The sequence below is a fragment of the Phycodurus eques genome, chromosome 2 (genome assembly GCF_024500275.1).
Source record: "Phycodurus eques isolate BA_2022a chromosome 2, UOR_Pequ_1.1, whole genome shotgun sequence".
Classification (NCBI taxonomy): domain Eukaryota; kingdom Metazoa; phylum Chordata; class Actinopteri; order Syngnathiformes; family Syngnathidae; genus Phycodurus; species Phycodurus eques.
Window position 1 is genome coordinate 586,313 of NC_084526.1, and position 24,747 is coordinate 611,059.

The 24,747-nt window shown below is 44.4% G+C and overlaps 1 protein-coding gene across 1 annotated transcript in view; it reads left to right on the forward strand.

Moving 5' to 3' along the window:
* Positions 1–24,439, forward strand: part of samd4a (sterile alpha motif domain containing 4A) — a 197,456-nt gene extending 173,017 nt beyond the window's left edge. The window contains exons 12-15 of the mRNA XM_061670978.1: positions 2,077–2,160; positions 11,509–11,869; positions 23,349–23,636; positions 24,259–24,439. Of these exons, the coding sequence (XP_061526962.1) occupies positions 2,077–2,160; positions 11,509–11,869; positions 23,349–23,636; positions 24,259–24,439 (914 nt within the window). The remainder of the gene's footprint in view (positions 1–2,076; positions 2,161–11,508; positions 11,870–23,348; positions 23,637–24,258) is intronic.
* Positions 24,440–24,747: the final 308 nt, after the last annotated feature.

Below are 24,747 nucleotides of genomic sequence, written 5' to 3' on the forward strand. Positions count from 1 at the left end.
CGTTGCAGTAGCGTTGTCTTCCCTCTATATCGTCACGCTTCAGCTGTAACACAGCCACCTCTGACTTAAGCTGTCTGACTTCACCCTCCATAGCCTCCGTTTTATCAGAGTACATGTTCAGGCCATCTTCCATATCTTTCAGACGTGACTCCTGCTTGACCATGTCGTTCTTGATAGCGTCTATTTAAACATTCAGGTCCATAGTGCTCGCATCAACCCGGGCCAATATCTTACTTTACTGCTCAACAGTTTAGATTGGTCAATAATTAGAAAAAAAATAACAGACGTGGAGAATGACTACAAGTATACACTATATATTTGTGGAAAAAAATATAAAATTGACCAAATTTGGACATACTGTAGGTTTCACCCGACAGCGACGAGTTATGCTTCCCGTTCCACTGCGTACCGCCTCCAAGTTTTGTTACCTTCTGTGCTGTCACGTTTTACACCGGCTGACTGAGTTTCTCATCTGCACCATGAGTGCCATGGCAATTCTTTTGACAGTTTGAAAATCAGGGCAGGCAATCACGGCAATCATGTTTGCCAATCCCGTCCCCCCCATGTTGTCACGTCCAACCTGTTTTATACACAGTAGCCTGAAACATAATTGCCATGTGCTGCTTGGAACACAATGTGTACGTAGCATTACCCAGCTATTCCTCTATGTATGTTAAAACAAGATTGTTTATTCGAGTTTTCCCTTTTTTAGTTATATATATATTGAGATTTATAGTAGATGCCCCCCATCCACACACCCATAAATATCGATTATTGTACACTATTTCATTGACAGTGTAACTTCTTTTCCTACCCTGAATTACTATTAATGTCACGTGTGGGGAGTAGCTGGACCCAAGAGCAGGCAGAGGCACATGTAAAATGATGAACAATTTATTGAGAAAAGGTTATGGAGGTGGTCCTGGATGTGTTGGCAGGCGGCGGCATGGACAGGTGGCAGGCAGTTTCCAGAACAGACGGCAGGCTTGGTGGCAGGAATAACGTGGGTCAGGAGCACAGGGGAGTACTGAGAATGAGGAGACACAAGAGTTAACAAGGGAAAGGAGTTAAGTGCGGCTCCAACTACCGGAGACAAACAAAGAGACATACTTGGCAAATAAAGATGATTCTGATTCTGAAGTGGCTTACTTGAGTAAGGTGGGCCGTGGTACCACTAGGAGAGGCTGCAATACTTTGGCAAGGATTTCCGGGAACAGGCAGGCTTAAATACAACGGTGGTGATGAGGCTGATTGAAGACAGGTGCTGAAAACAGAGAGGGGTGGGGGGAGAGAGAGGACGCAAAGCGGCCTTCCGGCTCCAATAATGGAACAGCAGGGCAGTATATGACAATTAAATTCATATGAATTATTTACGGCGGCACGGTGGACGACTGGTTAGAGCGTCTGCATCACAGTTATGAGGACCGGGGTTCAATCCCCGGCCCCGCCTGTGTGGAGTTTGTATGTTCTCCCCGTGCCTGCCAGCGTGGGTTTTCTCCGGGCACTCCAGTTTCCTCCCACATCCCAAAAGCATGCATGGTAGGTTGATTGAAGTCTCTAAATTCCCCGTAGGTGTGAATGTGAGTGCGAATGGTTGTTTGTTTGTATGTGCCCTGTGATTGGCTGGCAACCAGTTCAGAGTGTATCCCACCTCCTGCCCGATGATAGCTGGGATAGGCTCCAGCACACCCGCGACCCTAGTGAGGAGAAGCGGCTCAGAAAATCGATGGCAGGATGGATGGATGAATTATTTACATTTGACTAAAATGGGAATCACACCATTGTTTATACCCTGCAGCCTTCAAATATGAAAGTGGGACTATAGTAGGCAAATCATAAACACACGTACTGTGACATCATATTTGCTGAAATCATTGTGGCCATAAACTGATTATCACTGTTAGACTCAGGTTAATTGTCAACTGGTTGTTCAGTTAATTTAATTTTATATATATATATATATATATATATATATATATATATATATGTATCAGCATAGTTTTAGCTGTAGTTTTTTAACTATTTGACTTGTTCATTGCGTAATCATTCTGTTTGGTTTTGTTTTGTTGTGTACAGATCTTCAATTGCCAGTTAATGAGCCAGACATCAACAATCGCCTTGAATCCTTATGTCTGAGTATGACAGAGCACGCATTGGGAGGTAATACACATTTTCAGTCATTCCACATGATAATGAACATTTTGTATTTGCTTAGTTTTGCATGTTTTATCATTTTAATAACATTGTAGTAATAACAGTATATGTAGCACTGATGTCTTTGACTGCGGAAGTCACTGGTGTTCTTTTCCTCGCAGCTGTGTATGATGCCCCTAGAATCAAATTGCCCTTTCTGTCCTGTTAAAAATGTTACATTCTTATAGAAACAATACAGTATACTGTTTTTTAAAATCATTCTGTCAGGGTTTATTTCCAGTCATTTTTGTTTTCATGATGATTAGTAATCTCTTTGCTGATTTAGAGGCACTGTATCATGCCGATTAGCCTTGACTGACATCTTTAAGAGACAGTTTTAACCCACTTAAACTCATCTGCTTTTTACTGGCTGATATACACAGGGTGTGGCACAGCTCTCTTGGTAGAGTGTCCATTACAGTGACAATCCATCTGAGTGAGTCCATGTGCTGGATCTTCATTTGTGCCACAGATCTTTTATAAGTTTTATTAAGTTTTTAAGTTTTATTTTAGGGCGTGTTCAAAAACCACTGCCGTGAAGATCAACATAGATTCAAGCACTGGAAATGAAACATTCTCATGAGAACTTTAAAATAAAAATAAAAAACTGATATTCTTTAATAACCACTATGGGTGGGTAAAAATATTGATTTATCAATGCATTGCAATTCTTCCCCCCGCAATTCAGTATTGATTCAGCAAATCCTCTGAATTGATTCACCGCCTGGCCAGCGTTGTATTGCCCTAAGCCGCACTCGACCAAGCAACAAAAACAGTGTTGACGAATTAAACATCGCAGCAGTGTAAAGCGAGCCACTTCTACTTTTAAATCTGATGTTTGGGTCTTATTTTGGATTCCCCTGTAAATCCGGAACTTAGCAAATGGACAAAAGACACTCGAACCACGATACGCAACACCAACAAGAAAACAGGTTAGAAGTTGCCGTCCCGAAGCTGTACACAGAGTTAAGACAGCTGTTTTGGAGTCTTTTAATTTGGCACTTACTATACATGTGATGGTTGGACTTCCAGAGTGACTGACCTCTACGTACGTAACTACTATTACTTCTCATTTCATTTCTAACGAGAGGGAATTAGTGTGAAACATTCTGCAGACTAGAGCCCTCCACAGAAGCAATGCAGCGAACTTGTTGACAGAGGCAATAAATGAATGAATGGGGTTTGACGAAGAAAGTACCAGCAATTGTCACAATGCCGCAAACATGGTATATAATTTAGTATTTCTTAAAAACCCTATCAATAATAATAGTAACCCTAACCCTAATAAGTTAAGAAATATTGTTTCGTATACATGGACATTACTTTTTCAATTTGCAGTTTACTTTTCAATACAGAGCTGTCATCATATGTTTAGTTTTGTACTCCATACGCACATTATTGTACACATTTTTAATTACAATTTCCAAGAGGAAATAAACTAAGTTTACATGCGGTTTACCTTTTCAACTGTCATGTTTTTTTTTTCTTTTGTACTCCATGTGCACAAATAAATTATGTGCAAATTTGTATTGGGACGCTGTTCCCATTTATTTCTAAACATTAAGGATGGGAGTAAGGTAATATATTGTACATAATAAACAGAGAAGTAAGGAATTCAATTATTAAGATTAACTCCTCCGTTTTCATTTTGTAAAATCTCAATGTGAGCTAAAATAAGGAAAATATATCCAAACACAATATATTAAAAGAACAACAGCAAAGTACCATTGTTGGGTGCAAGAGGAAAAAAAGATCTTACAAGGGAGATGTTGCATGTTACTTTTCAGTAAAAGTGGTTAAGGTGTCTCATGTTCAAAATATACATTTCTTATTGAATGTATTGTACCACTACTTCATGAAAGGCAGGGGTGTCAAACTAATTTTTGTTGCAGGCCACACATTGTAACTACCGTTTCCCTCTGATGGTCGTTTTGACTGTGAAACCCTACAAATGTTTCATCGTCCCATCATAGTATTACATATAGACAACAAATAGATGGATAACTACTTTTGAAAACAGAAGTAAAGGATAATGTAGTTGCTTGAATGATTGTTCTCTGTAAAAAGGGGTTTGGTAACAAAAAAATTTGTGATGCACCAAATATTCAGCCACTGACTATTTTTGGACCGAAAGACTTTTGTCGTCAGATGTTTTTATTATGGAAGTAAAAACCACAGCCAGCATCTGGCTGTGTGTACTGTATTGTATCCATCCATCCATTTTCTAAGCCGCTTCTCCTCACTAGGGTCGCGGGGGTGCTGGAGCCTATCCCAGCTGTCATCGGGCAGGAGGCGGGGTACACCCTGAACTGGTTGCCAGCCAATCGCAGGGCACATAGGAACAAACAACCATCCGCACTCACAGTCATGCCTACGGGCAATTTAGAGTCTCCAATTCATGCATGTTTTTGGGATGTGGGAGGAAACCCATGCAGGCACGGGGAGAACATGCAAACTCCACACAGGCGGGGCCGGGGATTGAACCCGGGTCCTCAGAACTGTGAGGCTGATGCTCTAACCAGTCGGCCACCGTGCCGCTACAGTATTGTTAAAAAAAAAAAAAAAAAAACTATAAAAGGCCACGTCCACATTGAACACACATAGACAGACATTAACGGCCACTATGCCGGTGTATCAGGCAACCACCTACCTATAGATCGATGGCCCGCTCGAGCCAGTACAAATTTCAAAGTCAATGAAAATTTTAGCCCACCGAAAATGGTCCAAAGCTGCATTTTCAATGTCAGTCTGAAATCCTTTTGTGATGACACAAGGAGAAACCGCGCCAGGCACCTCTTGACTGGATAAACGGGCACGAATAGCCTCAAGACGATAGCTGAAGCTAAATAACTTTATTCATGAAAAAAGTAAGGCAATATGCACCAACCAACACATGACACTGTACGGCACTGTCGCAGCACTTGTCTGAATACGGCATACGGCTGTGGCGTGTGGGCGTGTGTGAATCATATATATCTATCTCTAAGGTGTAAATAACATAAAAATGCCTTCACATGAAAACGGTAAAAAAATTTACCAAACGTTTGGAGAATGCTACCTTTATATAAAAAAAAAATATATTCTGTATTGTGCATTATTTTTTATGCACCAGTACAGCTGGCCGATATGGTAATATATATCGTGAGGACGATAGAAAATGTCTATCGTGTCATTTGTCTTCTATCGTTTCTATCGTCATTTATGCAATTTTCAAGCAAAGATTTACACAATGTATGCTGTAGGGCTGAAACGAGTCCTTAATTCGAGCACCTCGATTTAAAAAAAAATAAAAAAATTGCTGAGGATGCCTCAGAGAACCATTTTTTTTTCATTTGTAAAGCTCAAAGGATCCACGCACGGGCTACCTTTGTGTTAGCGCGTTTATGTCACCTCAGCAAGAGAAGAAGGACACAGATGAACGATGTACAGTATATTTTTTAAGTTTACAATTAATAAAACCTTTTTCTGAGCGGTCACCAGCTCTCAAAACAAAGATTGAATCATTTATTTCTCATAATCCTAATTAATTATAATTTCTATAGACATTTGAATTTAGTGAAGCCATAAATGCTAATATTCATGGGCTTGTTTCCAGTAGCCCAAAAGGGCATTTTCGGTTTCGGACCGAAATAAAATGTCCAAAATAGTATGTTGTTGACTCCTGCCAACTCATACTGTAGCTTTAATAACAAGCAATGCCCATTGGGTTGTGGTTATTGTTTTACTTATTATTATGTGGTTGAATTGACTGGGACGTCACTATATTACACACAACCTATAGTCACGGTTTGATAATGACATAGTTCATCCATCCATCCATCCATCGCTTATCCGAGGTCGGGTTGCGGGGGCAGTAGCTTTAGCAGGGAAGCCCAAACTTCCCTCTCCCTAGCCACTTCCTCCAGCTCTTCCGAGGGGATCCCGGGGTGTTCCCAGGCAAGCCGAGAGACGTAGTCCTGGGTCGTCCCCAGGGTCTCCTCCCAGTGGGACATGCCCAGAAAACTTCACCACGGAGGCGTCCAGGAGCCATCCTAAACAAATGCCCGAGCCCCCTCATCTGGCTCCTCTCAATGCGGAGGAGAAGCAGCTCTACTCTGAGCCCCTCCTGGATGACCGAGCTTCTCACCCTATCTCTAAGGGAGAGCCCGGACACCCTGCGGAGGAAAGTCATTTCGGCCACTTGTATCCGGGATCTTGTTCTTTCGGTCACGACCTACAGCTCGTGACCATAGGTGAGGGAAGGAATGTAGATCAACTGGTAAATAAAGAGCTTCACCTGTCGGGTTAGCTCCTTCTTCACCACAACGGACCGATACAAAGACCGCATCACAGCAGACGCTGCACCGATCTGCCTGTCGATGTCCCGTTCCATTCTTCCCTCACTCGTAAACAAGACCCCAAGATATTTGAACTCCTCCACTTGGGACAGGATTCTCATCCCCGACATAGAGAGGGCACTCCACCCTTTTCCGACTGAGGACCATGGTCTCAGATTTGGAGGTGCTGATTCTCATCCCAGCCGCTTCACACTCGGCTGCGAACCGCTTCAGAGACTTAGAGATCACGGCTTGATGAAGCCAACAGAACCAAATCATATGCAAAAAGCAAAGATGCAATACTGAGGCCACCAAACAGGAACCCCTCTACGCCTCGGCTGCGCCTAGAAATTCTGTCCATAAAGGTTATGAACAGAATCAGTGACAAAGGGCAGCCTTGGTGGAGTCCAATCCTCACCGGAAACAAGTTCAACTTACTGCCGGCAATGCGGACCAAACTCTGACACCGGTCATACAGCCCGTATCAGGGGGTTTGGCACCCCATACTCCCAAAGCACCTTCTCCAAGTCCACAACACACATGGAGACTGGTTGGGTGAACTCCCATGCACCCCAAAGGACCCTGACAAGGGTGTAGAGCTGGTCCACTGTTCCACGTCCAGGACGGAAACCACACTGCTCCTCCTGAATCTGAAAATTCGACCGACTCTTCCCGGGTTCTTCCTAAAGTGACACTATGCTCTCCTGATCAAGAAATTCATACACCTTTATTAATTGATTCTGGTTCTGACGCAAACTGACTCAACTCCCTCCTCGTTAGACAGATCCACCTTAGAACCTTTCAAATAAAATGCCACCGCAACACCTATGCTGCTGACGGCAGTTTTATGGGCAAGATCACTCACCGCACCCAAATACTCACATTGACATTTCCTGATTCTCACTCGGAACGCATTAGTTTTGATGTTTTTGACGCCATGAATCATGACCTTATTTTAGGGAACCCATGGTTGCAATTACATAACCCCCACATTGACTGGTCTTCTGGGCATGTTATGTCATGGGGGAGCAATTGCGCCCAGAACTGTTTCAAGCCTCCATATGATGTTCAGGGCTATGTTTCAAATGAAAATCCACAGACCCCATCTGGGGATCCTGATTTATCTCAAGTGCCCACCTGTTACCAGGACATTAAAGACGTTTTTTTCCAAGTCCAAGGCCAAATCACTTCCACCCCACAGACCTTATGACTGTGCAGTTGACTTGCTGCCTGGAACCACACCTCCACGAGGGAGGTTGTTCTCTCTTTCAGGGCCGAAACACAAGGCTATGAAGGAGTATGTGGATGAATCACTGACAGCCGGGATTATTCGCCCATCTTCATCCCCTGCGGGAGGCAGATTTTTCTTTGTGGACAAGAAGGACAAGACTCTGCGACCCTGTATCGATTACCGGGGTCTCAACGACATAACTGTGAAAAACAGGTACCCTCTTCCTTTCATCTCCACCGCCTTTGAGTTCCTGGAGGGAGCCAAGGTTTTAACTGGATTTATGAAATGCATATCATCTAGTCAGGATAAAGGAGGGAGATGAAAGGAAAACAGCATTCAACACACCAACGGGACATTACAAGTATCTGGTGATGCCTTTTGTACTAACTAACGCTCCAGCTGTGTTTCAGAACTTTGTCAATGATGTCTTGCGTGACATGTTGAATGTGTACGTCAGACATGCCCAAAGTCCGGCCCCCGGGCCAAATCCGGCCCGTGTTCATATTTCCACTGGCTCGAAGCCTCTGTCATAAAACCAATAATATGTGGCCCAGCAGTACAAAATACACGCGCAATTTTATATTTCACCACAGGATGGCAGTAAACTTGTGGCTGAACTCTCGCGGGGCCGTTTTGCGCATGATCTGTGTTTTGCCCATTTCTAAAATGGCAACTGGAAGTAAGAAAAGGAAAGTTGATAGCGAGGGCCGACGTTTCCAGGACAAATGGAAGTCTGAATATTTTTTCACTGAGTTTAGAAACAACTGCGTCTGCCTAATTTGCCAAGAGACTGTGGCTGTGTTCAAGGAGTTCAATATAAAGAGGCACGACCAGACGGAACATGCTAATTACGACAAGTTAACTGGGAACGAACGCAGTGAAAAATTGAAGCAACTGGAAGCTGGTTTAACGGCACAGCAACACTTTTTCACAAGAGCCAGTGAGTCGAATGAAAATACAACAAAGGCAAGCTATGAGGTGGCAACGCTGATTGCCAAGCACTGCAAACCTTTTACTGAGGGTGAATTTATTCAAGCATGTGTGATGAAAATGGTGGAGAACATTTGTACTGATAAAAAGCAACAGTTCGCCAATGTTTTCCTGGCTCGTAGCACTGTGTCACGAAGGATCGAAGAAGTTTCTTCTGATATTAAGAGACAGTTGGACGCAAAAGGAGTGGAAATTGAATTTTTTTCGTGAGCCTGTGACGAAAGCACGGATGCATCCGACAGCGCTCAGTTACTGATTTTTTTTAGAGGAGTGGACAGTGAAATGAACATACGTGAAGAGCTACTTGACCTCCAGAGCCTTAAGGACCAAACAAGAGGGAAAGATTTATTTGCTTCTGTTTGTTCCGCCGTACATGACATAACATTAAAGTGGAATAAAATCACGGGGATTATTACGGATGGCGCACCTGCCATGGTTGGCGAGCACAGTGGATTATCAACCCGAGTGTGTAACAAAGAAAGCGAAGAAGGAGGTAAAGCTACAAAACTCCATTGTATTATTCACCAAAACGTTCTATGTGCCAAACCGTTTCCGTGGATCTCAGTGACGTTCCAGCCCACCTGCAGCTGGAGCTCATTGAGCTGCAGTGTGACACAGAGTGTCGCAGCCGGTACCAACAACTCCCTCTTGTCAACTTTTACCAGCAGCTGGATAAAGACAGGTTCCAAGAGATTCGTACATTTGCTAAGAAAATGTTGAGCTTGTTTGGCTCGACATACTTGTGTGAGAAGACATTCTCAGTCATGAACATGAATAAGAACCGCGTGAGGACAAGACGAAGTGACTCCCACCTGCGTGACATCTTGCGCATTAAAACCCCCGCTTTTGAGCCAGACCTGCCCCATTTACTGCAGTCAAGATCTCAGTATCACCCTTCACATTAATGCAAACATGTTGTTTGTTGATTCTGATGAATAAAGTTTGAGTTTGAGTCAGATTTCATAAAAATACTTTATTTTGCATTTCATTAATTTTTATTTTAACCTTCATTTATCCAGGTCAGGCAGTTATAAGATCTACCTAGCAGCAGACAGCATAGTAAAACAGTAAAATAAAAATACAAAAAAGCATTCCCCTCGTCAGTAGCATGTAAAATTAATGCTGGCCCGCATGACAATTTTTTTACGGCAATGTGGCCCCTGAGCCAAAAAGTTTGGGCACCCCTGGTGTATGTTTTTGTATATTTGGACGATATTTTGATATTCTCCCCGGATGAGGAGACTCACATCATTCATGTCCGTTCTGTGTTGCAGCAGTTACTGCAGAATGAACTATATGTGAAGGCTGAGAAATGTGAGTTCCACAAGGTGTCCGTTTCTTTTCTGGGGTTTGTGCTGGCTCCAGGTGAAATCAAAATGGACCCTTGCAAAGTTGATGCCGTGACTAATTGGCCCACCCCCACATTACGCAAAGACGTACAAAGGTTCTTAGGGTTCGCTAATTTCTACAGAAAGTTCATTTGAAATTTCAGTTCTATAGCCTCGCCTTTGCATGATCTTACCTCGCCACACAGCCCTTTTGTATGGAACCCGCTTTTCCAGGCAGCTTTTCAAAAACCTAAATCAAGCTTTAGCTCCGCTCCCATCCTCACTTTGCCAGATCTCAAACAGCAGTTTGTGGTAGAAGTTGATGCGTCTGATGCCGGTAGCAGAGCAGTGCTTTCCCAGAAGTGTCTCAAAGATGGTAAATTACATCCTTGTGCTTATCTCTCCAAAAAAACTGACCCCAGCCGAGAGAAATTATGACTTTGGTGACCGTGAACTTCTGCCAGTCAAGGTGGCTTTGGTGGAGTGGAGTCACTGGCTAGAGGGGGCACATACTCCATTTTTAGTATGGACAGATCACAAGAATCTGGAATATCTTAAGTCTGCTAAGAGATTAAATGCGAGGCAGGCTAGAAGGGCTCTGTTTTTCACTAGATTCAATTATCCTTACGACCTGGTTCTAAAAATGGTAAGCCTAATGCTTTATTGCGCATTTTCTGCACAGAGAATTCTTTGTCATGTTTCGTTTCTGCTTTTGTTTGGGACATTGAGACTGCGTTAAAGGAGGATCTCAAGAACACTCTTAGCCCTGAAAATTGCCCTGAAAACAGACTTTATGTCACCCAGGCATTGCCAAGATTCAATCTGTGGTCGAACAGCGCTTTTGGTGGCCCAATGTTAGAAAGGATGTTGCCAATTATGTCAATGTTTGCCAGGTATGCGCTGCTAACAAGTCCTCTCGTAAACATCCTTCTGGGGAGTTGCGACCCCTGCCATTACCACAACGTCCTTGGTCAGACATCTCCGTAGACTTTGTGACGGGATTACCTGCCTCGAAAGGAAATACCATCATTCTTACAGTCGTAGACAGGTTCTCTAAAATGGCACACTTTATTGCACTCCCGAAACTCCCCTCAGCTAAAGACACTGCCGAGTTAATGATACACTAGGTAGTTCCATGGTTTTCCCAAGAATGTGGTATCCGATATGGGTGCCCAATTCTTTTCGCAATTTTGGAAGGGGTTTTGCAATCTCATAGGTGGTACCATCAGTCTGTCATCTGGGTTTCACCCTGAAACCAACAGACAAACCGAGAGGCTGAACCAGGACCTAGAGACTGGGCTCCGATGTCTCGCTTCACAGGAGCCACACTCCTGGTCTCAGAAAGTGGTTTGGGTCGAATTCTCTCACAATTCCCTCCCCTCTGTATCCACTGGTCTATCGCCTTTTCACGTTGTGCATGGTTACCGACCATCTCTATATCCTGCCATAGCACCAGAGTCCCCAGTTCCAGCGGCATTGACCTTGGTGAGACGCTGCAGGAGGACCTGGGAGCGGGCCCGCCAGATGCTGCTGCACCAGGGACGGTCCTACAAAACCGCTGCTGACCGTCGGAGGACACCAGCCCCGAACTACAAAGTTGGTCAGCGTGTTTGGCTCTCTACCAAACATACTCCACTCCGGGTGGAGTCCAGGAAGCCCGCTCCCAGGTTCGTTGGGCCCTTCCCCATCACAAAGATCATCAAGCCTGTCACCGTGAAGCTTAGGCTCCCAAGGTCGATGCGGGTCCATCCTGCTTTTCACGTCAGCCTGCTCAAGCCCACCCGGGAATCCCTTCTGGTCCCGCCTTCCAGGCCCCCTCCTCCCCCCCGGTTTGTGGATGGGGGCCCTGTCTTCACTGTGAGGCGGCTGTTGTCGTCTCGCCGGAAGGGGAGGGGGTTTCAGTATCTGGTGGACTGGGAGGGCTACGGGCCTGAGGAACGTTCATGAGTGCCGTCTGCGTTTATTGTGGATGACTCGCACTAGTGGTAACATAAACACACATAAACAACAAAAATGAAGATCTTTATTACGGGAATAATTCAAATTTGGATGTCGCAGTGAATTGTGGGAACCGCGTAACTTTATTGTCATTATGCTCGCAGCTAGCCCAAACTGCAGTGTCCCTATAGTCGCCCCACTTTACTGCTTTCTGCTGTTCGGCTACTAAGGTGGAATGCTTGTTGCATGCTATGTATTTGTGTCAATACTACTACTTACGAGCAGCTACCAGCTACTTACGAGCAACAGCTAACGCAGATAAATACGATGCCAAGCCGCTGAGGTGAACGCGACGAAATATGATGCCGAGCTGTGGAGGCGAAAGTGCGCCTCGCATCCATTGTCAGCGCAGCATAAGTAATAATAATAATACAAATAATATGCATTACACCTGTATAGTGCTTTTCGAGACACACAAAGACGCTTTATAATGTCACGCATTATTCACTCACTCCTCAGTCACACCCTGGTGGTGGTAAGCTACTTTTGTAGCCACAGCTGCCCTGGTGCAGTCTGACGGAAGCATGGCTGCCATTCTGCGCCTAAGGCCCCTCCAACCACCACCGAACATCCAACCTCATTCATTCGTAGGCAATGTGGGTTATGTATCTTGTCCAGGGACACGATGACGACATGCACTTGGGCGGGGATACAAACCGGTGACCCTCTGGTTGCAGGGTAGCCAGTTGCTCAGCTATCATGACATGAAGTCGGAAAACACCAAAGTAAGTGATTGTGTGGTACAGTACACTATATGATCACGCTAGACAGCTACATAACACGGGGACCAGAAAACAGAAATGAATTGGTACGTCACCGATGCTATGTCACTTGAGAAAAAGGGCCTATAAAATATAGAGAGTATAAGATAACCATTATTAGTCTCACAATGGGGAATTTGGACCATTTCAACAGCAAGAGAATACAGGAAATACAAAAAGAGCATGCAAGATAAGACATTTGGCTGCAAATGCATCCGCCATTACAATATTGAAGCCATAATTTCTTAACAGTAACAATTATAGAGTAATGATTATGTAGAATTGAACAGTATGCAGAATTATTTTAATCCTATTACATACCATATTGCAATAACTGTCCCACGGTAATGACATAATTTTGAAAATATGGAAATTCAGAAAAAAAAGTTCTGGAAGTAAATTACTATTGCTTGGCAGCTCTGCAGTTGCATAGCCATAATTGCCATCCATCCATCCATTTTCTTTACCGTTTTTCCTCCCTCGGGTCACGGGCGTGCTGGAGCCTATCCCAGCTATCTTCGGGCGAGAGGCGGGGTACGTCCTGAACTGGTCGCCAGCCAATCGCAAGCCATATATATTAACAACCAACCATTCACACTCACATACACACCTCCGGGCAATTTAGTGTCATTGATTAACCTACCATGCATGTTTGTGGAATGTGGGAGGAAACCGGAGTACCCATAGAAAACCCACGCAGACACGGAGAGAACATGCAAACTCCATTCAGGCGAGGCCGGATTTGAACCCGGATCTTAAGAACTGTGAGGCAGATATGCTCACCAGTCATCCACCGTTCCGCCGTAATCTAATTTAGTTACTTTAAAGTTCTGTAATTAAGGTAAAGTCCTCTTTGTGGTGCATTGTTTGTCTGAAAAGTGCTTACAAATTCAGTTTTATTGGTAATCCCTTTCAGTATTTCAGTTTTGGCCCCTGACACCCTGTTTCAGTTTTAATTTCCGTTGCATCACTATAATTTGTATTTGCAATGTGTAGGCTTTTCATTTTAGTGAATACATTAGAAAAGGTAAGCATAATAATCCATCCATCCATCCATCCATTTTCTGAGCCGCTTCTCCTCACTAGGGTTGCAGGCGTGCCAGAGCCTATCCCAGCTATCATCGGGCAGGAGGCGGGGTACACCCTGAACTGGTTGCAAACAAACAACCATTTGCGCTCACATTCACACCTACGGGCAATTTAGAGTTGTCAATTACCCTATCATGCATGTTTTTGGGATGTGGGAGGAAACCGGAGTGCCCGGAGAAAACCCACGCAGGCACGGGGAGAACATGCAAACTCCACACAGGTGGGGCCGGGGATGGAAACCCCGGTCCTCAGAACTGTGAGGCTGACGCTCTAAGCAGTAGACCACCGTGCCGCTGTAAGCATAATAATATTTTTTTAAAAATACTACTAACACGAGAAAAATCCATTTTATTGACATGATCAGCAAACATTAGACTCGTCGATTTATTCAATTTATATGCTTCCATATACGGTATAAAATTAGGGTTGAAAAGCATAGACCGTGAGTGATTTAGTACTTAGTGGAACTTTTATTTAAATTACTGCCCAAAACAGCATCTTGAAAACATTTTCCACAAATCTCTGCAATTGGTTTCCAAAAATAATTTTGTATAGCAATAATTGCTATACAAAAATTGTTGAGTATTTCGGACCCTTTGTTTATTACGATGATGAGTCTATAACGTAGTGGCCTCACCAAGTACCGATACCAGTACCTAACTGTATTTTGACGTCAAAAATAGCACGGTACTGGTTTTGTATAGTCCCGTGTTTGAAAAAAACGAGACAGCGCTCCAATTGTGTTTTAAAGGCCAGTATACAAAAAGCCAACAGGTCAGCCATTGACTGCCTGTCTTCCGACTGGCCGTGCAGCAGTGCAGGTCCATCCCTCTGATGGGTCCGATTTGGAATGCTGTCATTGTTGGAATCATTGGCTTTCTCCTTTCTCATGCTAAGTTGGTGCTCTGTGTGCCACGTGCACCATACGGTAGCACATATGCGCATCCATTGCATACAAAAATGTGGCCCCTCTTGAAGGATGAGGCCCTACGCACAGTGCATGCTCTGCGTTTAGGGAGGGGTGGCCCTGAGAATACTGGATACTAAAAGCATAGTATATAAGTAATATATATATATAGAAGTAAAGCAAATTATAAAGCAAATATATAAATATAGAAGTAAAGCAAATTATATATAAATACATTAAAGGTCAGATGACAAGGATGTTATGGGGTCAGTTAAAATTCATATTTGTTATTGTCATGAACGGAACAGAGGATAGGACCCAAAAATGCACGACTCCAAAAAAAATGGACAGTTTAAAAAAAGAGAGGTTTAATACACGGCCAGAGGTCAGTACACAGGCAGGCAATCCAAAAAAGGCAACAGTATCCAAAAACGTGAGGCAAAAAGGCAAGGTCGAAAATCGGAACAGGATCTAGTCTTACTGTGAGTCTGTGACGTGGAAACAAGGAATGCTGGAACGACAAGGTACAACGAACTGGCGACCAGAAGGAATGAGACAGGAGGTTAAATGCATGGGGTAATTAGGGTGAACGAGGTACAGGTGGTGAAGATGCTCTCAGGAGCAGGTGTGTACGAGACAGGGGCAAGACAACAACTGGAACACACACCCATGACAGTACCCCCCCCCCCCTTTAACGGCTGGCCCCAGACGGCCCCGGAGCCCCTGGATGCGCAACATGGAAGTCCCGAATGAGCGAGTCATCCATGATAAACACAGACGGCACCCATGAACGTTCCTCAGGCCAGTAGCCCTCTCAGTCCACCAGATATTGAAACCCCCTCCCCCTCCGACGAGACGACAACAGCCACCTCACAGTGAAGACAGGGCCCCCCCCCCCCCCCCTATCGCAGGAAATAGAGATGGTTGGTAAACATGCACAACGTGAAAAGGCGATAGACCAGTGGATGCAGAGGGGAGGGAATTGTGAGAGAATTAGACTCAAACCACTTTCTGAGACCAGGATCGGGGCTTCTGGGAAGCGAGACATCAGAGCCCAGTGTCCAGGTCCTGGTTCAGCCTCTCGGTTTGTCCGTTGGTTTCAGGGTGAAACCCAGATGTTAGATTGACGGTAGCACCTATGAGATTGCAAAACTCCTTCCAAAATTGCGAAATAAATTGGGGACCCCTATCAGATACCACATTCTTGGGGAAACCATGGAACTTGAATACCTGGTGTATCATTAACTCGGCAGTGACTTTAGCTGAGGGGAGTTTCGGGAGTCCAATGAAGTGTTCCATCTTAGAGAACCTGTCCACAACTGAGAATGGTGGTATTCTCTTTAGAGGCCGGTAACCCTTTCACAAGGTCTACGGAAATGTCTGACCAAGGACGTTGTGATATTGGCAGGGGTCGCAACTCCCCAGAAGGACGTTTACGAGAGGACTTGTTAGCAGCACATACCTGGCAAGCATTGACATAATTGGTAACATCCCTTCTAACATTGGGCCGCCAAAAGCGCTGTTCGACCACAGATTGAGTCTTAGCAATGCCTGGGTTAGTGTGAGCCCAGTGGATGACTCTTCCCCTTAAGGTCGGAACCACATAAAGCCTGTTTTCAGGGCTAAGAGTGTTCTTCAGAGCCTCCTTTACCACAGTCTCAATGTCCCAAACAAAAGCAGAAACGAAACAGGACTTGGGCAAAATGGTTTTAGGGTTGGACAAAGAATTCTCTGCGCAGAAAATGCGCGATAAAGCATCTGGCTTACCATTTTTAGAACCAGGTCGGTAGGATAACGCGAAATTGAATCTAGTGAAGAACAGAGCCAATCTAGCCTGCCTCACATTTAATCTCTTAACAGTTTTAATATATTCCAGGTTCTTGTGATCTGTCCATACTAAAAACAGAGTCTGTGCCCCCTCTTGCCAGTGCCTCCACTCCACCAAAGCCACCTTGACTGGCAGAAGTTCACGGTCACCAATGTCATAATATTTCTTGGCTGGGGTCAGTTTTTTTTCGAGAGATAAGCACAAGGATGAAACTTACCGTCCTTGAGACATTTCTGGGAGAGCACTGCTCCCATACCGGCACCAGACGCATCAACTTCTACAACAAACTGCTGTTTGAGATCTGGCAAAGTGAGGATGGGAGCGGAGGTAAAGCTCGATTTAAGTTTTTGTAAAGCTGCTTGACAAAGCAGGTTCCATACGAAAGGCCTGTGTGGCGAGGTAAGATCATGCAAAGGCGAGGCTATAGAACTAACATTTCAAAGGAACTTTCTGTAGAAATTAGCAAACCCGAAGAACCTTTGTACGTCTTTGCGTGACGTGGGAGTGGGCCAATTAGTCACCGCATCAACTTTGCAAGGGTCCATTTTGATTTCACCTGGAGCCAGCACGAACCCCAGATAAGAAACGGACACCTTGTGGAACTCACATTTCTCAGCCTTGACATATAGTTCATTGTGCAGTAACTGCTGCAACACAGAGTGGACATGAATGATGTGAGTCTCCTGATCCGGGGAGAATATCAAAATATCATCCAAATATACAAAAACGTACACATTCAACATGTCACGCAAGACATCATTGACAAAGTTCTGGAAAACAGCTGGGGCGTTAGTTAGTCCAAAAGGCATTACCAAATACTCATAATGTCCCGTTGGTGTGTTGAATGCTGTTTTTCATTCATCCCCCTCACTTATCCTGACTAGATGATATGCATTTCTTAAGTCTAGTTTGGTGAAAACCTTGGCTCCCTCCAGGAACTCAAAGGCGGTGGAGATGAGAGGAAGAGGGTACCTGTTTTTCACAGTTATGTCATTGAGACCCCGGTAATCGATACAGGGTCGCAGAGTCTTGTCCTTCTTGTCCACAAAGAAAAATCCGGCTCGCGCAGGGGATGAAGATGAGCGAATAATCCCGGCTGCCAGCTGTGTGTGTGGATTCATCCACATACTCCTTCATAGCCTTCTGTTCCGGCCCTGAAAGAGAGAATAACCTCCCTCGTGGGGGTGTGGTTCCAGGCAGCAAGTCAACAGCACAGTCATACGGTCTGTGGGGTGGAAGGAATTTGGCCTTGGACTTGGAAAAAACATCTTTAATGTTTTTAATGTAACAGGTGGGCACTTGAAATAAGTCAGGATCCCCTGATGGGGGTCTGTGGATTTTCATTTGAAACATATCCCTGAACATCACATGGAGACTTGAAACAGTTCTGGGTGCAATTGCTGCCCCATGACATAGCCTGCCCAGTGGACCAGTCAATGTGGGGGTTATGTAATTTCAACCATGGGTTCCCTAAAACAAGGTCATGATTCATGGCGTCAAAAACATGAAAACTAATGCGTTCCGAGTGAGAATCAGGAAATGTCAATGTGAGTGTTTGGGTGCGGTGAGTGATCTTGCCCATAAAACTGCCGTCTGCAGCATACACACAAAGTCTTTGCCGTGTGTCTTGGCTTGTCATATAGGCGACATTACTGAAAAATAGTGTGGGTCTTTTTTTTCCTACTCCCCAGTGCATAGTAACCATAATAGAGTCGTAGTCACTTCAGCTCAGCGTTCAACACCATCATCCCTGAACTCCTTTCATCCAAGTTTCTCCAGCTCAGTGTGTCACCTGCCATCTGCCAGTGGATTTACAGCTTTCTGACGGGCAGGACACAGCAGGTCATGCTGGGGGAGGACACTTCATCCACTGTCATCGGCCTCATCAAGGACGGTGACGAGTCTGCATATCGACAGGAAGCGGAGCGGCTGGAGATGTCGTGCGGCCGACACAACCTGGAGCTGAACACGCTCAAGACTGTAGAGATGATCGTGGACTTCAGGAGGCATCCTTCACCACAGCTGCCCCTCACGTTGTCCTGCTGCCTTGTGTCAACCGTCGAGACCTTCAAGTTCCTGGGAATTACAGTCTCTCAGGACCTGAAGTGGGCGACCAACATCAACTCCGTCTTCAAAAAGGCCCAGCAGAGAATGTACTTCTTGCGGCTTCTGAGAAAGCACGGCCTGCCACCGGAGCTGCTGAGGCAGTTCTACACAGCGGTCATCAAATCAGTCCTGTGTTCTTCCATCACAGTCTGGTTTGGTGCTGCTCCAAAAAAGGACAAACTCCAACTGCAACGGACAATCAAAACTGCTGAAAGGATTGTCGATATTCCCCTACCCACCCTTGAGGACTTGCACGCTGCCAGAACTAAGACAAGAGCATGCAAAATCCTCTCGGACCCTCCGCATCCCGGTCACCAGCTCTTCCAGCTCCTTCCCTCAGGTAGGCGCTACCGATCAATGCAAACTACAACTAGCAGACATTCCAACAGCTTCTTCCCTCTCGCAATCAACTTCTTACACACCTAACCTACAATTCCATTACAACATGCTGGCAATTTTTTTACTTGAGTTCGTTGTCACATTTCTGTGGGGCCAATTATACATTACTCGTGCACTCACTGTAGTTGTCTCGCCACGCTGCACTATTTGCATATCTGTTGTTGACCAATACTGGCCACTCATGCCAGAGTAGCATCTGCTCCATTTGCACACTGATTGAGGAGTATCTGCAACATTTGCACAACCAACATTGTCCCAGATTATCGCACTACTCGTCACTTTAAACCGCATACACTCCTTGAAGTCTCGGCGCCCTTTGCACAATGGTCATTGCACCGGACTATTGCAATATTAGTCATTCGAACTAGAGTGCTTGAGGACTCTGCATCTTTTGCACAATTGTCAAAACATTTTTTTTACCAGCATTACCAGATAACTAGCAACCGTTTACTGCTCAGTGACTGTTTTTTTTTTTTTGTCAATGTCTTTATGTCTCAAAAGTGTTCTTTGTCAATTAACTGTCTGTTGTCGTACTAGAGCGGCTCCAACTACCGGAGACAAATTCCTTGTGTGCTTTTTGGACATACTTGGCAAATAAAGATGATTCTGATTCTGATATACAAGGAAATGCTCACCACTTGTCTGCGCCGCTTCGCTACTGCGAGATTTAGTTCTCTTGCTGGCGGTGGAGGTCCCGCTGGCCGTGGAAAACATAGTGGGCACCACACCTGGTTTCAGTCTCTGCCTAACTACACCTGTGTATCCAATGCTTTCTCAAAATACGCCGGTTCGAAGTGATCGGCATAGAGTTTGGAATGCTTGCTAGGCACCCATAACTGAGCACGTTTCTTTCCCTGTCGAGTTACTTTCACTATCCACTGGTCACGTATTCCTTCTTCACTTGGAAAACAAAAAAACAACTCTTGCCGCTGCCTGAACCATTTGTACAACCAAATGCCACACAATAAACCATCGTGACATCATTAAACCATACGACAACAAATATATGAGGACGCGAACAAAAGCATGGAACAATAGCACACAACGCTGAATGAACAGGATGTTTGGCTCACAGCGCCGGAAAGAGACAAAGACCGGAAGGCGCGGGATGCAAAAAGCAGAAGGCGCATTCGGCATAATATTTATCGATTTAACTGTTGTATATCTGCCATTTAATCACTTTCAAATGGAAGATGTGGTTTGTAAAGTGGTTCTCGAGTTATCAAGAAAAATTTAAAATCTTTGTCCTCTGACCTTTAATATAGTCATGGGGGGAAAATTAGACCACCCTTGTTTCTTCAGTTTCTTGTTAATTTATTATGCCTGGTACAACTAAAGGTACATTTGTTTGGACAAATATAATGATCCATCCATCCATCCATTTTCTGAGCCGCTTCTCCTCACTAGGGTCACGGGCGTGCTGGAGCCTATCCCAGCTATCATCAGGCAGGAGGTGGGGTACACCCTGAACTGGTTGCCAGCCAATCGCAGGGCACATACAAACAAACAACCATTCGCACTCACATTCACACCTACGGGCAATTTAGAGTCTCCAATTCATGCATGTTTTTGGGATATGGGAGGAAACCAGAGTGCCCGGAGAAAACCCACACAGGCATGGGGAGAACATGCAAACTCCACACAGTAGGACCCTGGTCCTCAGAACTGTGAGGCTGATGCTCTAACCAGTGGTCCACCGTGCCGTGAGCTGATATCTCGCCATTTCCCATGGTTTTCTTGATAATAACCAACATCTTATTCAGCCGAAAAATCCGACTCTTTGAAGTGAGCAAAGCCAAAAGAGACGGTTCTCTTAAAAGAGCTGGAATTCCCATCACGAATAGGGGTTATTTACGGGGGGAACATGTACCCCCCACTTTTTCAGAGGGCTGTTTTTGTCTCCTGCAGCTTCTGGGTAAATCTCTGATAGCACGCCGCCTTAACACATTAACATTAACACTGTGCTCAAATATAGAAAATAAAAAACTGTACTTACTGATTCAAATCAAATGTATTGCACATAAAGTGAAATAAAAATTATACCTAAATAAATAATACAATAAACGTAATAAACACACAATAAACAATAAACATTCCTAAATTATTAAATACAAATGTATTACACTTATAAGTTAAATATAACTGCATCATACTTAACAAAAGTACTAAACTGTATTTCAAAAAACAAAATAATAAAAAAGTTGAAACCGCTGCAACATGCAGTTTGAACCTTTAATTTGCACCATACCATACTTTGAGACTGCTACTGCTAAATTGTTGTCCCATGTGACCCTCATAGAACACTAAATATTGCTATTAAGAAATAAATAAAGAAATTTCGCAACGTTACCGCAGCTCCATGTTTTAACGTCCTCCATGAGACATCTGTGGAAGCTCCTCCAAGTCTTCAGCCCTCGATCAACGGATTGGTGTCTGCCATAACTGCAGACACATGACAAACCTCATGGACACCATGATCTTGAAACGAGGGCGTTTTAAGCCTAGCCAGATGAATGTGGAATGACATTCAGACAGTTGATGAACTTTGTGACCCTGGAGAGAACAACAGACAATTCTCCCAAGGCTGCCATGCATCGCCAATATGTAATTTGGAAACTCCGCAAGGACATTATATGAGATTCAGACAAAGCAGTTTCAGCAGACAACAAATTATGCCACATTTCATATTTTTAAAGTATTGCTCTAGTACAAGTGTGCAGGGTATATTTCTTTGTATTTTTAGATCCATTTGCACCTTATATTTTAAGTTACTTCCAGGAACGTCTGCACATTTCTCATTTCTACTTCATAAACATCAGTGCCTTATAAAACACTTGTTCATGGATTTTATATTTAAAACAATAGAATTAAAGAATTTAAAAGTATTTAAATATTTTATTTACAGATTATAAACGTCCTGCGATTGGCTGGCGATCAGTCCAGGGTGTACCCCGCCTCTATACCAGAGTCAGCTGAGATAGGTTCCAGCATGCCCGCGAACCAAGTGAGGATAAGCGGTACAGAAAATGGATGGATTATAATTATAGTTTAATTAGTTATTTTAAGAGGTTTTTCCAGTTTTCCAGTATTGCCTCGTGTCAGTCAAACCCCTTGGCAGTGCCTCCCTCAGAAAGATTCTCACATTTAGAAAACTAATACATGGTTATGAAAGGTATAGCCTACACTTTCATGACAATATGACAGGGGTATGTATGACTGAATATATGTACAGTTGTGCTCATAAATTTACATACCCTGGCATAATATTGTTGTTGTTGTTTTTTTAAATACAACTGATGACTGAACAATAACCATAATTAATTTATTGATGGTTATGTTGTGTTTAATGATAATGCTTTTCTGAAATGCTTGACAATTTAATTTGAATGTTGACTGCTTTCTCATTTACGAAATAAAAGTAGGGCTGTGAATTTCAAAATAAGATCAAGTAAAAAGAAAGTATTACGTTTTCAAATAAAGTGCTTAACTTCAGAATAATTATTTGAAAAAACTAACAAAATACAGATAATACTTCATGTTTTGATCATATGGCTCGAAGCAAAAAGATGCATTGTAAAAATTCATTATACTTAGGTAGAAGGGTTTTCCTGAATTTTGAGGTCAACTTTGGGGGTGTAGTGATGTGACGATAATAATGATGATGTATTCAATGAACTGCGTTCTACAATAATTCAGAGGGTTCAATGTCACCTAGTTATGAATGAAATACATCAGTTCCACCCCACGTCTGTAGAGCTTGTGTATCTTTCTGCTCACTCTGCAAGGAATCAAAGTGTCTACGTGGCGACAATGTTGGGAAGGTCGTCGTTACAGATTAGGAGGGTAAATCTTCAAATATATTTTTACTTTATATCTAAATCAAATTTATTTAGCACTTTGCTGTAGCATACAGTCGTATGCCGTACTGCTACGTGTAACTGCTAAGTGTTACATGCTTGTTGACTGGCAAATGCTAAAAACACATGGCTAACCGCAACGCTAATACACAACTTGGTTAGAAAGGGCCTGCACATTTTTTGCACTCTCTGACCCATGCAGCTGTATGCAGACTGTGTTGCCTTATAGGCCGGACACTTGGCTCCTCTAAGTTTTATTGTCCAGCGAATTACCTTCCGCCAGCGACGACAAAACAAGGTTGAACCCGTACATCACTATGTCGCCAACCTGCGATGCGTGGCCAGTGTCTGCCAATTTGGCCACTTGGAAGACGAGATGATTCACGGCCAGCTAACGGAGCCCATAAGTGATCCAATGCTATGGGAGAAGCTGTTACTCTTGCCCTTCGACCTCCCGCTGTGGAAGGCTGTGGAAATGACGTTTCAGCTGGAGAATGCAGCACAGTTAGCAGCACGGCCAGCAAGCAACCCACCCACCTCGCGCTTCCTGCTGGCACTGACCGTCGCTCCAAGAACTCAACACTCCGACTCCGCTTCCTCCTACAACGGAGTTGAGACGAACTTCGCTTGGATGTCAGGGTCCCATGCAAACTGTGGCTCTTCTTCCCACCCCAAGACCGGCATCGAAGAACTGTTCAGATGTGGGCACACTAGAATTGGCATGGTGGACACTGCCACCTTTGCTGTGTGACATGGATCAAGGACCCTGTATTCACCTTCCGAGTGTTGTTTTGTGCACTCGACTTCTCCATCATGAACAACCCGGGTTCCACCATCCTGACGGTGACCACGTCTCGGCAGCCCCGCTGGACGTCGCCCTTCACGGGTTTGGGATGTCTTACTGATCCAGCCGTGTCGCCCGTTATCCAGCCTCTTCACCGACTGCCATGCCATTGTGGCTGAGCTGCCGAAACTTTGATTGATGCATCCCCTTGGATCTCCAACCTGGTGGCGGCGAAGAAAAAGACTGGCGGGCTTTGGCCCTCTGTCGACCTGAGGATGCCTAACAAAGTGGTGATCCCTGACAAATACCCACTGCGGAGGAGATGGCTGCTAAATTCTACGGGTCCACTATATTCACAAAATCCGACCTGGCCAAGGTTACCCACAGGTTCCCCTGCACCCTAACAGCCGTAACCTCACAGCCTTTGTGAACCACATGGTTTTTTTTTCGCTACACTTGCATGCCCTTCAGCCTCAGCTCCACCCCCAGCTGCTTCCAAAAGATAATGGCTACCATCTTCGCCGGCATCCCAGGTGTGGTTGTGTACCGAGACAATATTGTGGCGCAGGGGCCGACGACCGCTCTGCATGACGGCCGCCTCTCCAAGATATCAGATGTAATAGCCAGCCACAACTTCACAATGAATGAGTAGAAGTGCAAGGTCACTCACTCCTACTGAACAGTATTAAGTTGGGGAGAGGGAGGCTGTGGCCTGTGTTTGGGCAATAGAAATGTGGCACAAGCACCTGTATGGATGGCACTTTATTCTATGGATGGACAATCAGGTTCTCACAGCCTTGCTGGCTACGACAGGGTCAGGGCACAAGCTGCTCCGTTTGTACCGGTGAAGTGAGAGACTACAGGCCTACAATTTCACCACTCAGCACCTGACAGGGATAATGTGGTGGCAGACTGCACCGGACACCAACAAGGACACCTTGGAACAGGGATTGGTCAGTA